Source organism: Pseudophryne corroboree, chromosome 4, assembly GCF_028390025.1.
Source record: "Pseudophryne corroboree isolate aPseCor3 chromosome 4, aPseCor3.hap2, whole genome shotgun sequence".
NCBI lineage: Eukaryota > Metazoa > Chordata > Amphibia > Anura > Myobatrachidae > Pseudophryne > Pseudophryne corroboree.
This window is the reverse complement of record NC_086447.1, coordinates 481964046-481979927: the sequence shown is the minus strand read 5'-3', so window position 1 is coordinate 481979927 and position 15882 is coordinate 481964046. Positions and strand designations below refer to the sequence as shown.

At 45.5% G+C, this 15882-nt stretch overlaps 1 protein-coding gene across 2 annotated transcripts in view; it reads right to left on the bottom strand.

Moving 5' to 3' along the window:
- QRSL1 (glutaminyl-tRNA amidotransferase subunit QRSL1) overlaps positions 1-15882 on the bottom strand; it is a 175368-nt gene that overhangs the window by 122350 nt on the left and 37136 nt on the right. For both annotated transcript variants that reach the window (XM_063917063.1, XM_063917062.1), the window contains exons 3-5: positions 11517-11615; positions 11263-11359; positions 6699-6875 (exon numbers count right to left, since the gene is read on the bottom strand). In XM_063917063.1, the coding sequence (XP_063773133.1) occupies positions 6699-6875; positions 11263-11359; positions 11517-11615 (373 nt within the window). The remainder of the gene's footprint in view (positions 1-6698; positions 6876-11262; positions 11360-11516; positions 11616-15882) is intronic.

Genomic DNA, 15882 nt, shown 5'->3' with positions numbered 1-15882 from the left:
GATGAAGTCCCCACTCTCCCGGGTGAAGGTCGTGTCTGCTGAGGAAATCTGCTTCCCAGTTGTCCACTCCCGGGATGAACACTGCTGACAGTGCTACGACATGATTCTCCGCCCAGCGCAGAATCCTTGCAGCTTCTGCCATTGCACTCCTGCTTCTCGTGCCGCCTTGTCGGTTTACGTGGGCGACTGCCGTGATGTTGTCGGACTGGATCAACACCGGCTGACCCTGAAGCAGCGATTTTGCCAGGCTTAGAGCATTGTAGATCGCTCTTAGCTCCAGTATATTTATGTGAAGAGACGTCTCCAGGTTTGACCACACGCCCTGGAAGTTTCTTCCCTTTGTGACTGCTCCCCAACCTCGTAGGCTGGCATCCGTAGTCACCAGGACCCAGTCCTGTATGCCGAATCTGCGGCCCACTAACAGATGGGCAGTCTGCAACCACCACAGGAGAGACAACCTTGTTCTCGGTGACAGTGTTATCCGCTGATGCATGTGCAGATGCGATCCGGACCATTTGTCCAGCAGATCCCACTGAAATGTTCGTGCATGGAATCTGCCGAATGGAATCGCTTCGTACGAAGCCACCATCTTTCCCAGGACTCTTGTGCATTGATGTACTGACACAGTTCCTGGTTTTAGGAGGTTCTTGACAAGTTCGGATAACTCCCTTGCTTTCTCTTCCGGGAGAAATACCTTTTTCTGAACCGTGTCCAGAATCATGCCCAGGAACAGCAGATGTGTTGTCGGGGTCAATTGAGATTTTGGAAGATTTAGAATCCACCCGTGTTGCTGAAGCACTACTTGTGTTAGCGCTACACCGACTTCCAGCTGTTCTCTGGACTTTGCCCTTATCAGGAGATCGTCCAAGTAAGGGATAATTAATACGCCTTTTCTTCGTAGAAGAACCATCATTTCGGTCATTACCTTGGTAAAGACCCGAGGGGCCGTGGACAACCCAAACGGCAGCGTTTGAAACTGATAATGACAGTCTTGTATCACGAACCTGAGATACCCTTGGTGTGAGGGGTAAATCGGGACATGTAGATAAGCATCTTTTATGTCCAAGGACACCATGAAGTCTCCTTCTTCCAGATTCGCTATCACTGCTCTGAGTGACTCCATCTTGAACTTGAATTTCTTTATGTACAGGTTCAAGGATTTCAGATTTAGAATAGGCCTTACCGAACCGTCCGGTTTCGGTACCACAAATAGTGTGGAATAATACCCCTTTCCCTGTTGTAGGAGGGGTACCTTGACTATCACCTGCTGAGAATACAGCTTGTGAATGGCTTCCAAAACCGACGTCCTTTCTGAGGGAGACGTTGGTAAAGCAGACTTTAGGAACCGGCGAGGGGGAGACCTTTCGAACTCCAGCATGTAACCCTGAGATACTATCTGCAGGACCCACGGGTCCACTTGTGAGTGAACCCATTGATTGCTGAAAATCTTGAGTCGACCCCCCACCGTTCCTGAGTCCGCTTGTAAAGCCCCAGCGTCATGCTGATGGCTTTGTAGAAGCCGGGGCGGGCTTCTGTTCCTGGGCAGGGGCTGCATGCTGCCCTTTCTTACCCTTTCCTCTGCCTCGCGGCAGATAAGACTGTCCTTTTGGTCGCTTTTTATAGGAGCGAAAGGACTGCGGCTGAAAAGACGGTGTCTTTTTCTGTTGGGAGGGGGTCTGAGGTAAAAAAAAGTGGATTTGCCGGCAGTTGCCGTGGCCACCAGGTCCGAAAGACCGACCCCAAACAATTCCTCTCCTTTATATGGCAATACTTCCATATGCCTCTTGGAATCCGCATCACCTGACCACTGTCGCGTCCATAAACTTCTTCTGGCAGATATGGACATCGCGCTTACTCTTGATGCTAGAGTACAAACATCCCTCTGAGCATCTCGCATATAAAGGAAAGCATCCTTTAATTGCTCTAGAGTCAATAAAATACTGTCCCTATCCAGGGTATCAATATTTTCAGTCAGAGAATCCAACCACACTTCCCCAGCACTGCACATCCAGGCTGAGGCTATTGCCGGTCGCAGTATAACACCAGTATGTGTGTATATACTCTTCAGTGTAGTTTCCAGCCTCCTATCTGCTGGATCCTTGAGGGCGGCCGTATCAGGAGACGGCAACGCCACTTGCTTTGATAAACGTGTGAGCGCATTATCCACCCTAGGGGGTGTTTCCCAGCGCGCCCTAACCTCTGGTGGGAAAGGGTATAATGCCAATAACTTCTTGGAAATTAGCAGTTTTCTATCGGGGTTAACCCACGCTTCATCACACACGTCATTCAATTCCTCTGATTCTGGAAAAAATACAGGTAGTTTTTTCACCCCCCACATAATACCCCTTTTTGAGGTACCAGCAGTATCAGAGATCTGCAAAGCCTCCTTCATTGCCGTGATCATATAACGTGTGGCCCTATTGGAAAATACGTTTGTTTCTTCACCGTCGACACTAGATTCATCTGTGTCGGTACCCGTGTCGACTGACTGAGGTAAAGGACGTTTTACAGCCCCTGACGGTGTCTGAGACGCCTGAACCGGTACTAACTGGTTTGCCGGGCGTCTTATTTCGTCAACTGACTTTTGTAATGTGCTGACATTATCACGTAATTCCATAACTAAAGCCATCCATTCCGGTGTCGACTCCCTAGGGGGTGACATTACCATCATCGGCAATTGCTCTGCCTCCACACCAACATCGTCCTCATACATGTCGACACACACGTACCGACACACAGCAGCCACACAGGGAATGCTCTAATCGAAGACAGGACCCCCTAGCCCTTTGGGGAGACAGAGGGAGAGTTTGCCAGCACACACCAAAAGCGCTATAAATGTATATAAACAACCCTAGAAGGTGTTGTTTACTATATATGCGCTCTTAATATATAAATATCGCCAATTTATGCCCCCCTTCTCTTTGTTACCCTGTTTCTGTAGTGCAGTGCAGGGGAGAGACCTGGGAGCCTTCCTCACCAGCGGAGCTGAGCAGGAAAATGGCGCTGAGTGCTGAGGAGAATAAGCTCCGCCCCTTTTTCGGCGGGCTTTTCCCCGGTTTTTAAGAAACTGGCCTGGGTTAAAAGACATACATATAGCCTTAATGGCTATATGTGATGTATTTATTTTGCCACTAAAGGTAATTATATTGCTGCCCAGGGCGCCCCCAGCAGCGCCCTGCACCCTCCGTGACTGAGTCAGTGAGCCGTGTGACAACAATGGCGCACAGCTGCCGTGCTGTGCGCTACCTTCAAGAAGACTGAGGAGTCTTCTGCCGCCTGCTTTCCGGACCTCCGTTCTGCCGTCTCTTCAGCGTCTGTAAGGGGGATCGGCGGCGCGGCTCCGGGACGAACCCCAGGCTGACCTGTGTTCCGACTCCCTCTGGAGCTAAGTGTCCAGTAGCCTAAGACTCCAATCCATCCTGCACGCAGGTGAGTTGGAAATCTCTCCCCTAAGTCCCTCGATGCAGTGATCCTGTTGCCAGCAGGAATCACTGAGATTGAAACCTAAAAAAAAACTTTTCTAAACAGCTCTTTAGGAGAGCCACCTAGATTGCACCCTCTCGGACGGGCACAAAAACCTAACTGAGGCTTGGAGGAGGGTCATAGGGGGAGGAGCCAGTACGCACCATGTGACCTAAAAGCTTTTTTAGATGTGCCCTGTCTCCTGCGGAGCCCGCTATTCCCCATGGTCCTGACGGAGTCCCAGCATCCACTAGGACGTTAGAGAAATTAATAATACTGATCTGTTTCACACTTGCTGCATACAGAGAGTGGGGCTGGGGAGACAGAGTGGGGGTAAGGGCAGATAGGGACTGGGGGGTGGAGAGTGGGGCATGGACAGATAACTGGCTCAGTTGCTTTATATATTGCTTTACATACACTGCGCGATGATAGATGGATAGGGTCCTGTGCTCGCCCCTCCCACATTCCAAACAGGGCATGCCCAGACCCGCCGGCCAGCTGCTGGTGGCCAATGGGGTCCTCTACCCCCAGACTGGCCTGGAGCTGTGTAGGGACGGGTGAGGTTACACATGCCAGTACTGGTGTATATAGTGCAGCATCATTATAGCCTGCCCACTACAAATATACCTCATCTATGTGCACCTGTGTATAATGCCCACATGCACCCATGGGCTCATACCTGTATACTGCATGTAAATCTGGCTCTGGTACTAGTCAGGGCCTCCTGAGCTATTTACCTCACTGCACATCTCTGACACACACACACACACACACACACACACACACACACACACACACACAGCATGACAGAGCCCCTTCTCCCAGCAGCAGGATTTCTAGAAACTCGGCAGTTGCTGTGTGAGCAACGACTGCCTTCATAATATAGTCCGGCCCTGGTGTCTGTCATTTTAACTAGTAATAATATTATTATCTCAACTAGTTGTATCAACTACAACAGCTGTGTGAAGGTTTTTTTTCTTCAAAATCAGAAATTTTTTCGTTCTTTATAAATGAGAAATTGGTTTAATATTTTATGCTCTAGCTTCCAGTTTAAACTACTGGACTTCTAGCTATTTTATGTTCTAGTATTCATGAGGCAATCATTTAATAAGGAACCTGTGACACCAATGAGGCATTCCATCACCTATACGTAACACATATGAGGCAATGGTTCTAAAGAATATAGAAATTGCTTTCTGGTAACGATTGGTCAGCTCACACAATGGCTACAGTAATTCCACTGTGTTTAAAGCTAGGGGCCTTATTCAGCTTCAGTTGCAAAATTGCAAATTGTCCAATTATCATATGACTGCGCATATGCTGCGACCGAATCGCACGTTCGCAATGCCCCAAATGCGTTTGCAATGCGATCGCAGGCCCAGCAAAGTGCAGGGCGTGCATCTGACGTCAGCTGCCACTGCTGCAATTAAAAAAATGGCGCAGATGCGACTACAGCGGCGTATATCTTGCGTATGCATGGGACAACAGGAAATGTCGATGTTACTCACTTTCGATGTATGTATTGCAATTGTGCAAATGCATCCGCAAACTTACTCATGCATCAGAAGGCGTCTTTTACCTTTCTGGGTGGCTCTTTACATATGCGTTTTTTTTAGCAGAAACAGTTCTGAGAAAAACGCAATTTCTGTCTCAATAGCGATCCAAGCTGAATAAGGTCCAAGGTACAGATAACAGACTTGCAAACGATGCAATGTCATCAACGATTTCCCCTGAACTCCCGGACAACTGATATAGTGCACACACACTGTGCAATCCTACAAAGGATATAGTCAGTGGCCACATCCAGGAGTATGCATTTCTGAAGATCCAACGAACGACACTGCGGGAGTGCGCATAGTGCGTACACGCTGGACAATTTGAAGATTTTGTAGTTACAATCCATCGGCCAAATTGTTACAAATATCCTCTAGTGAGTACACAGCTTAAGAGAGCAGCAGAGTGCATGTCACAAATATACAGCCTACAAAGGTTCTATTAGAATAACCATTTCTTCCTACGGTAATCACTAAGGGCCTTATTCAGAGGTAGATGCTGAAGAATTGTGGCTTTGACACAAAAAGTCGCTTACACTACTGCAAATTTATGCTAATGCCACAGCCCAAGGGCTACTACTGAGATACCGACCGGCTGCGGCTCTAATCTACGTTATCCAGTCAGATTGTCGACAATGTTAAGGTTGACAATCATTAGGTCGACCACTATTGGTCGACACATGAAAATGGTCGACACATGAAAAGGTTGACATGAGGGTTTTTTTTAAAAAATTCTTTTTTGGAACTTTTTCATACTTTACGGTCCACGTGGACTACGATTGGGAACGGTAACCTGCCCGAAGCATGGCGAACTAATGCGGTGCACTAATTGGGGTTCCCCGTCACTTTACATAGAAAACGACACCAACAAAAAGTTTTCAAAAAACGTATGTCGACCTTTTCATGTGTCGACCTTTCATGTGTCGACCATTAGCCCACGTCGACCATGTCAATGTCGACCAATAGTCGTCAGCCTAATAAGTGTCGACCATTCATACCGGAACCCTAATCTACTGCAGTGTGCAAGTTCCCTAAGTGCGGCAGAGATTAGAGAAACTCTATAGTTGCTCAAAATGTCCAACAGTATATGGCCACTAGTGCCAGCGGAACCGAGTCTTTCAGTGCGGTTCCTTACACCACCACGCCCATCAGTGAAAGCCAGCCCCCAGTCATGGATCTCCACGCAATTCCGATCTGTGTCCCCTGTCAGTAACCTTCAGGATACATCGGATGTTTTAAATGCGTGCACTTCTGAACCAGGCTCCCAAATGCTTATTACCCCCCAAGAATTTTTAGCACCTCCTTTGGAATTTGCTAAGTCTCCTAGGGAGCAAGTTTTTCAACAAACACAATATACTTATGTATTATATTATAGGTATCCACTTATACCTACTGCTTTCATGCTACCTATAAGAATCTCTTGCAATGCAAGACTGTAAAGTAATTGCTAAGTATATGGATTACTATGCTGTATTGTATTCCATCTCCATCTAAAATGTGGATCAGACAAGTTTTCAGAATGCCAGGATACTTCTTCTGGCTTGTTGTGGAAATGCTTGCATATCTCCCACACAGCTGACACGTCTGATGCAGGCCTCGACTTCTAATATAGTTATGAAGGTCATAGTAAGGTGTCATAATTAGACAATGTAAAGAGTGCTGACATCCCCATCAATTACTCACACAAAGCACGTTCCAGCAGACACAGCAGCAGCGCTGCCTCCTGAACTTCCTCCAGTGATCACCCAATCAGAATCCCCATCAATAGCAGGACATTGCTCTCTTCTTTTCTCTTTGTATTGTTTTGAATAGGTCCATGGATTTTTCACTGGCCCAAATATACTGTCAGTACTCCCAGATCTAAGTGTAACAAAATACAGGTAACTTAGGTAGATGTGGAGCTGTAAATAAAGAGTCATATTTCCACTTTCCGAAGCCTGCTAGCAATAATATCATTAACTTTGATGAATAAGGAAATTCAGTTGAAATAAAATCTAAACAGTACAGTGTAGTTTACTAGAATAACGGTCATACCCCAGTGTGTATGGTTACGTAACAACATGGGGAAGTTGGCAAAAGTCTGTTCTTAACAATGCTGTTTTCAAATCACAAACAATGAAGGTTACCTCTGCATCATTATACTACAGTATGTCATTAAATAAGCCTTCATGTGTAATTAGAAATAGAGAAGGGTGTACCAAAAGCTAACCGCAACAGCTAACAGCATACAAAACAGTGTACATATAGTAATAGTATTGGACAAAATAACAGATTGCTATTCCTCTTTGTGAAATTATTTAGATATTCATATTTCATTTTAAATAAAACAAGCTAAGAAAGTACAACCTGACATGTTCAATGGCAAAATCTAGAGGATCTGAAAAACTGTAAGATGTAATGTCAATCTCTATTCAGTAATTCAAGTAAAATGCTCTAATGTGCATACAAGTGGATATCTTATTCTCCAGTGGGTATTAACCTTGGCTTACTGGTGGCATGACAACAGCTGGAGAGTCAAAGGTTGCATTTCCAACAGAAACACTAGGCAAAAACATGCAAATACAAATACTAATCTAAATTGTTTTGAGCTCTGCCACAAGTGTAGTAAAGGAGAAATGGTTGCTGAATACTCATATTTCATTATTACAATTTATTTGTAAGGCGCTACAAGTGTTTTGTATCGCTGCACATATAACACACAGTAAACAATACAGGGTATACAAAACTTAACATCACAGAAAACTAAAACATATTAGTCTTAAGGTGCGTACACACTAGGCGATATTTTAAACTATATCATTCATTTTGACCCTTCTGGGCAATATAGTTTAACATATTGCCCAGTGTGTACGCTACGACCGATGGATGATACACGCTCCCGCAGGTCATTATCACACCCGTCTGTCGCCTGTACATGCAGCTCAATTTGAACATATCATCCAAAACTGCGTGTATGGGCCGGCCGCAGCTGGACGTCACTGAACAAGGGCTCTCATTCCAAGTTGTTCGCTCGCAAGCTGCTTTTAGCAGCCTTGCACACGCTAAGCCGCCGCCTACTGGGAGTGAATCTTAGCTTAGCAAAATTGCGAACGAAAGATTCTCAAAATTGCGATTAGAATTTTTTTTGCAGTTTCTGAGTAGCTCGATACTTACTCTGCCACTGCGATCAGTTCAGTCAGTTTCGTTCCTGGTTTGACGTCACAAACACACCCAGCGTTCGCCCAGACACTCCCCCGTTTCTCCAGCCACTCCCACGTTTTTCCCAGAAACGGCAGCGTTTTTTCACACACTCCCATAAAACGTCCAGTTTCCGCCCAGAAACACCCACTTCCTGTCAATCACACTCCGATCACCAGAACGAAGAAAAAACCTCGTAATGCCGTGAGTAAAATACCAAACTTCTTAGCAAATTTACTTGGCGCAGTCGTAGTGCGAACATTGCGCATGCGCAATTAGCGGAAAATCGCTGCGATGCGAAGAAAATTACAGAGCGAACAACTCGGAATGAGGGCCAATATTGTTAGCAATATCGTCCGTGTGTACGCACTATGGGCCTAATTCAGACCTGATCGCTAGGCATCGTTTTTGTACAGCGGCCGAACAGGTCTAAACTGCGCATGCACCGCAATGTGCAGGCGCGTCACACGGGTACAAAGCGGATCGCCGCTCAGCGATGGGTTTGTGTGAAGGATCCATTCGCACGGGCGTTCACAAAGAGATTGACAGGAAGAAGCCGTTTGTGGGTGGCAACTAACCGTTTTCTGGGAGTGTTTGGAAAAACGCAGGCGTGTCCAACCATTTGCAGGGAGGGTTCCAGGCGTCAATTCTGGTCCCGGACAGGCTGAAGTGTTCGCAGCGGCTGAGTAGGTCCTGGGCTACTCAGAGAATGCACAAGATCTGTTTGTACAGCTCTGCTACATATGCATTCGCTCACTTGCAAAGCAAAAATACACTCCCCTATGGGCGGCGACTATGCAAACGCAGGACTGCAAAAAAAAAAAACCCTAGCGAGCGAACAGGTCTGAATTAGCCCCTGTTTCGGCACACGCATATCAAGTTTGTACCCACCATTAGAATGGTGTTTCGGCAGTTGTGGATCACTGTGAGCAGATCAGAAACACTTTGTCAGGGTACATTTTCGCTCTCCTTGCAGTATTTTCCTTATAAACTATTGACAAGTCTGCTTTCACTTGGAATAAGAGAAGCCAGTTCAGTTTGCCGATCTCGAGTTCTGAGAAACAAGGGGATTTGATACGTGCAGCTGGCCATCAAATACCCATATACCTGAACAGTAAAGGAGGACTGCGGTCACAGTGTACCTGGCTAAATTATTATCCATTCATAAATGAACACAGCACATGCTACTTCTTCAATACACGTGATCAAGCAGGCACACGTATGCTGTTATGTGTTTACATGCTTTGTACTTTTGAAACATTATTTGTATAGGGATAAATCTTGAATAAACTTTATTGCACATAATTTACATACCGTATATACTCGAGTATAAGTCGACCCGAATATAAGCCGAGGCACCTAATTTTACCACAATAACCAGGGAAAACTTATTGACTCGAGTATAAGCCTAGGGTGGGAAATGCAGCTCTAGCCGTACACAGCCCTCATAGTGCCAGATATGCCCTCATACTGCCAGATATGCCCCCACAGTGCCAGATATGCCCCCACAGTGCCAGATATGCCCCCACAGTGCCAGATATGCCCCACAATGCCAGATGTGCCAGATATGCCCTCATGCTGCCAGATATGCCCCACAGTGCCAGATATGCCCTCATGCTGCCAGATATGCCCCACAACGCCAGATGTGCCAGATATGCCCTCATGCTGCCAGATATGCCCCACAGTGCCAGATGTGCAAGATATGCCCCACAGTGCCAGATGTGCCAGATATGCCCCACAGTGCCAGATATGCCCTCATGCTGCCAGATATGCCCCACGGTGCCAGATAAGCCCCACAGTGCCAGATATGCCCTCATGCTGCCAGATATGCCCCACAGTGCCAGATATGCCCCACAGTGCCAGATGTGCCAGATATGCCCCACAGTGCCAGATATGCCCTCATGCTGCCAGATATGCCCCACAGTGCCAGATAAGCCCCACAGTGCTAGATGTGCCAGATATGCCCCACAGTGCCAGTTTGTTACTTACCCTCTGTCGCTCCCGCGCTGCCCCGTCGCTCCCGCGCTGTCTTCTGAAGGAGGGACACGGAGGGCACAGCGCGCGGCTCTCCTGTGTCCCTCCTGCGTCTCCGGCGGCAGCGGCGTGTGTGTGTTAAAGGAAGTGCCGGTTCGTGCACTTCCTTTAACACACACACGCCGCTGCCGCCGGAGATGCAGGAGGGACACAGGAGAGCCGCGCGCTGTGCCCTCCGTGTCCCTCCTAAATACTCACTCGAGTATAAGCCGAAGTGGCTTTTTCAGCACAAAAAAAGGTGCTGAAAAAGTCGGCTTATACTCGAGTATATACGGTATATACAATTGGAGTAATAATACACAATAGAAGAAATGTATACATTCTGAGTTTAGGGAGAAGGTGTAATAGGGGTTGTAATTAATTATTTTGCATTACTCTGACTGTAAGTGTCAGTGGGAAACACTTTATTATGTTAAAGAATTTTGGGTAATTGTTAATTATATGAGCCACATAACTCCCTCCACCTGTCACTGTGTTCCTAACATCTCTTTGTTGCCACCCCCTCCACCCCATGGCTCTCCCCCCTCATCATCCTGTGCCTCTGTTTTCATAATATCCACCTGAGCCTCGAGGCACACAATCTTGGTGATGGGCAGGACAGTCTTCTCTTGTGGGGATCTGGAGGGGGGATTCAGTTTAGCACAGCAAACTCTCTGCAATCAAAGTAATGGATTCATCCCTGGAATAATAGGTGAGCAGTGTCAAGTGACAGCCTTATAATTAACAAGTACTGAATTTTGTTCTTTTTGTAACGACAGGGCACAACCGGGATCTCTAGTGACCTCTATCTACAGTCTGAGCCTGGGGTGACTAATTTACAGAGAGCAAGGCTATGTAGATGTGTTGTGTGTCTCCATATTTTTCCATCTACATGCAAAGGCCACACTTTTCAATAAGGATGAATAATCTCATGCCTCCAGTTCAATTTACTGTCTAGCAGAAATAAACAAGGTGAAATATAAGATTAAAGCTTTTTACGCACAGTCAAAGTAAAAATGTTTTATGATGCTAGCCATTCCAAGCACATGTTACATACCCCATAGCAAATTCATCAAGATTAGTTTTTCCCATGAGTACAGCTCCTTGGTCATAAAGCTTCTGAACAACTGTAGCATTATACGGAGGAATATAACCTTTTAAAAAAAAAAAAAAAGTATATAGTTAATTAAATATACACTAATATCTGATAATCATTCCTGGTAAAACATATTTCTAGCTTGGTTAACTACTCCAACATCATGTATGAAGGATGAAAATCTATTCTGAAATAATGTAATAATGAATATCTACCTTTCAGCATTCTTGATGCACATGTTGTCTCTATGATGGCAGTGCTAAAGTTATCTTTAATTGCAATAGGAATCCCATCTAGTGGCCCAAGGGGTTTACCTGTAAATTAAAACACACACTTAAACACACATCTACTAATACTAGCAAATGCAATGATATTACTATCTCCATTTAAGTCTTGAACGTTCTTTGCAATCTCAAGTAGGCAAGTTTGTATATAATTTTTTTTTATACTTAATATATAACAAAGTTGCAAACTTTTATGAAGCAAAAACATTGCATCGATTTTGGTATCTATTATAGTCTACACAAGTTATATTTCCATCTAACAATGTAGATCATATGGTATTGTCACTTGTTTCTGACTAATGTACCCCCGAGACAACCTGAAATCAACAGTAGCATATCGGACAAAAGGCCGGCCCTACGGACTCAGGAGCGGAAGAAGAAAGCTAGAAAGGAGTTCTTTCCTCCAGTGACCATAGAGATAAACTTATCCAACTCCGGGGGTAATTCTGAGTTGATCGCAGCAGGAACTTTGTTAGCAGTTGGGCAAAACCATGTGCACTGCAGGGTAGGCAGATATAACATGTGCAGAGAGAGTTAGATATGGGTGGGTTATATTGTTTCTGTGCAGGGTAAATACTGGCTGCTTTATTTTTACACTGCAATTTAGATTGTAGAATTAACACACCACACCCAAATCTATCTCTCTCTCTGCACATGTTATATCTGCCTCCCCTGCAGTGCACATGGTTTTGCCCAACTGCTAACAAAGTTCCTGCTGCGATCAACTCAGAATTACCCCCTCCGTCCCAAAAAAGAACATGCTAAGTGCTGAGCCAGAGAGACCTACATGCAGAAACGACAATATGAGCATCCAACTGAGCTGCATCAACCACAGATAGTAAGTTTGCTCTTGGCATATCTGCCCTCTTCCAACTAGCCAGCCCAGCATTCAACAACATTACTAACCCATTCTTAATAACAGAACGGTCTTTTTAAGAGGCTGCATTAGAACCTTAGGAGGAGATTCCCTTTAAGGCGCAGATGTACTATGCCTTGGAGAGTGATAAAGTGGCAAAAGAAAAAACGACCAACCAATCAGCTCCTAATTGCCTGTAACGTGGCAGTTAGGAGCTGATTGGCTGGTACTTTATTTCTCTCCACTTTATCACTAGCCAAGGCTTAGTACATCTACCACCCTTAAATAATTTTAGCCACATGAGGCAGATACAAAACCTAGACTACAGATGTGTCCTCATACATCTTTGCTGCAATTGAGCCAAACAGCCCCTCTTGGCACACAAGGTCCAGTGAGACTTTCGTAACATCAGGCATCTTTTCGGCATCTTTTTTTTTCACTAGGAGACGGTGTTGATTTATTTGAAATGTGACATTCGTATATCTGTGTGCGATTTGGTCTCAGAAACTATATATGAAATGTTACAATGGAGTGGCTAGGACTTCGTTCCCAATACAATTTACATTGTGCTTCATGTACAAACTCAGTCGCACACAGATATACAAGTGTCGCATATCAAATTAATCAGCATAATCTGCTGGTGCATCCGGCATTGTCTTGGGACTAAGAAGCATTTTCAGCAAAAAAAAGATGCCAAACGCTACCAAAGTTGGACGGGACCCAAGCCTCTTCCAAAAATTCAACCAACTGCCTATTTTCTTTTCTTCTTACAAATTGATGCATCTTGTACTTCAGAATCATCTTCATTCTGAAGAACCTCTAAACCACTCTGATTAAGGCTTCCATCCCCTCCACATTACAATGACCTCTATCTGTCACTGAAGACAAATCCTGATCCAAATCCTCCAAATCATCAAAGGAAGACAAACCCGAAGCCAAACCTTTGTCTGAGTAGTGTTGACCTGGAAAAAACTTTTCTGTGACATGTAGATGAAAGCAGGTCATCTGAACCAACTCCTGGACAAAGCAGGTGAATTAAGTATTTATCTACAAATTAAACCTAAGCCACACAATAATAATGACTAATACGCCAACAGACACTATATAAAACAACAACAAAAACAGTAAAGGAAAATAAACACCCCAGTACTAACACTTAACAGGAATTGAGAAGTACATGAGCTACACCTTAAGTAGGTAGAAAAAGAAGTAGCAACTGGAAAGAGGGACTTTTTAATGGTATACAGGGACTTCCATAAAGTCCTAAAGCATAAAGAAGGCTCCTACTGGCAGGTAGGGAATAATCAATATAATTTTTTGTTTGAACTTTCTACTGGCAGGTAAACTACCGCAGCCCCCACCTGTCCCCCTTCCTAGTGAGGGTGACTCAAGGGAAGCACACAGCTAAACCCTTGACCCAAATCCTCGGGTGAATTGGGATCCAGGACGTAGAGGCAAGTAGCCACTTACCTGATCTCCATCATCTCCGAATATGCAGTCCTGAGCAGAGTCAGATCTCTCAATGGAGACGGAGGGGTACATACCTGATTTGCATCGGCAGCAGTCCCCCCCAAAGATGATCCCTTGGTTGAAACATGACATCAGTGCTGGAGTAGCCACACATGACTGCCCCCCAGCCTGCTCTAAGGGGTCATTTCAATTAGGTGTGACTAGGTCACACTCACGAGTATGTGCGGCTAGATACTGCACTTACTGTACTGTATCTAAGTGTTACATAGAAACATAGAATTTGACAGCAGATAAAAACCACTTGGCCCATCCAACAGCAACTGCACCCCTCTCATTTAATTGAATTGATCCCTAAGTGCCTCAGGTTGTTGCCATGAGACACAAAACAGAATATAAAAAAGTGCGCTCAAACTGTTTAGGCTGATATGCAATCAAAACACAGAACGCCCGGCTCTGTCAGTACTCACAAAAATCTGGCGGCAGTACAGCCTTACGTGGTTTTTAGGAGGAAGAGTCCGAGTTCAGCGTCAAATTTAGTAGTGTCCCGGCTCCCCAATCACTCACTGAACTCTAGTGTCCTCCAGTGGATGTAGTAGAAATTCTAAATTTGCTTTATTACAGGGTCAAATAATAAGATTTTACTCACCGGTAAATGTATTTCTCGTAGTCCGTAGTGGATGCTGGGAACTCCGTAAGGACCATGGGGAATAGCGGCACCGCAGGAGACTGGGCACAACTAAACAAAAGCTTTAGGACTACCTGGTGTGCACTGGCTCCTCCCTCTATGACCCTCCTCCAGACCTCAGTTAGGATACTGTGCCCGGAAGAGCTGACACAATAAGGAAAGGATTTTGAATCCCGGGTAAGGCCACACCAATCACACCGTATAACTCGTGATACTATACCCAGTTAACAGTATGAAATATAACTGAGCCTCTCAACAGATGGCTCAACAATAACCCTTTAGTTAGGCAATAACTATATACAAGTATTGCAGACAATCCGCACTTGGGACGGGCGCCCAGCATCCACTACGGACTACGAGAAATAGATTTACTGGTGAGTAAAATCTTATTTTCTCTGACGTCCTAGTGGATGCTGGGAACTCCGTAAGGACCATGGGGATTATACCAAAGCTCCCAAACGGGCGGGAGAGTGCGGATGACTCTGCAGCACCGAATGAGCGAACTCTAGGTCCTCCTCAGCCAGGGTATCAAACTTGTAGAATTTAGCAAATGTGTTTGACCCCGACCAAGTAGCTGCTCGGCAAAGTTGTAAAGCCGAGACCCCATGGGCAGCCGCCCAAGAAGAGCCCACCTTCCTCGTGGAATGGGCTTTTACAGATGTAGGATGCGGCAGTCCAGCCGCAGAATGTGCAAGTTGAATTGTGCTACAGATCCAGCGAGCAATAGTCTGCTTTGAAGCAGGCGCACCCAACTTGTTGGGCGCATGCAGGATAAATAGCGAGTCAGTTTTTCTGACTCCAGCTGTCCTGGAAACATAGATTTTTAGGACCCGGACTACGTCCAGCAACTTGGAGTCCTCCAAGTCACGAGTAGCCGCAGGCACCACAATAGGCTGGTTCAAATGAAACGCTGAAACCACCTTTGGGAGAAATTGGGGACGAGTCCTCAATTCCGCCCTATCCATATGGAAAATCAGATAAGGGCTTTTACAAGACAAAGCCGCCAATTCTGACACACCATTGGCCGAAGCCAAGGCCAACAGCATGACCACTTTCCACGTGAGATATTTTAGCTCCACGGTTTTAAGTGGTTCAAACCAATGCGACTTTAGGAAATCCAACACCACGTTGATATCCCAAGGTGCCACTGGGGGCACAAAAGGGGGCTGAATATGCAGCACTCCCTTAACAAATGTCTGAACTTCAGGTAGTGAAGCCAGTTCTTTTTGGAAGAAAATCGATAGAGCCGAAATCTGGACCTTAATGGAACCTAATTTTAGGCCCAT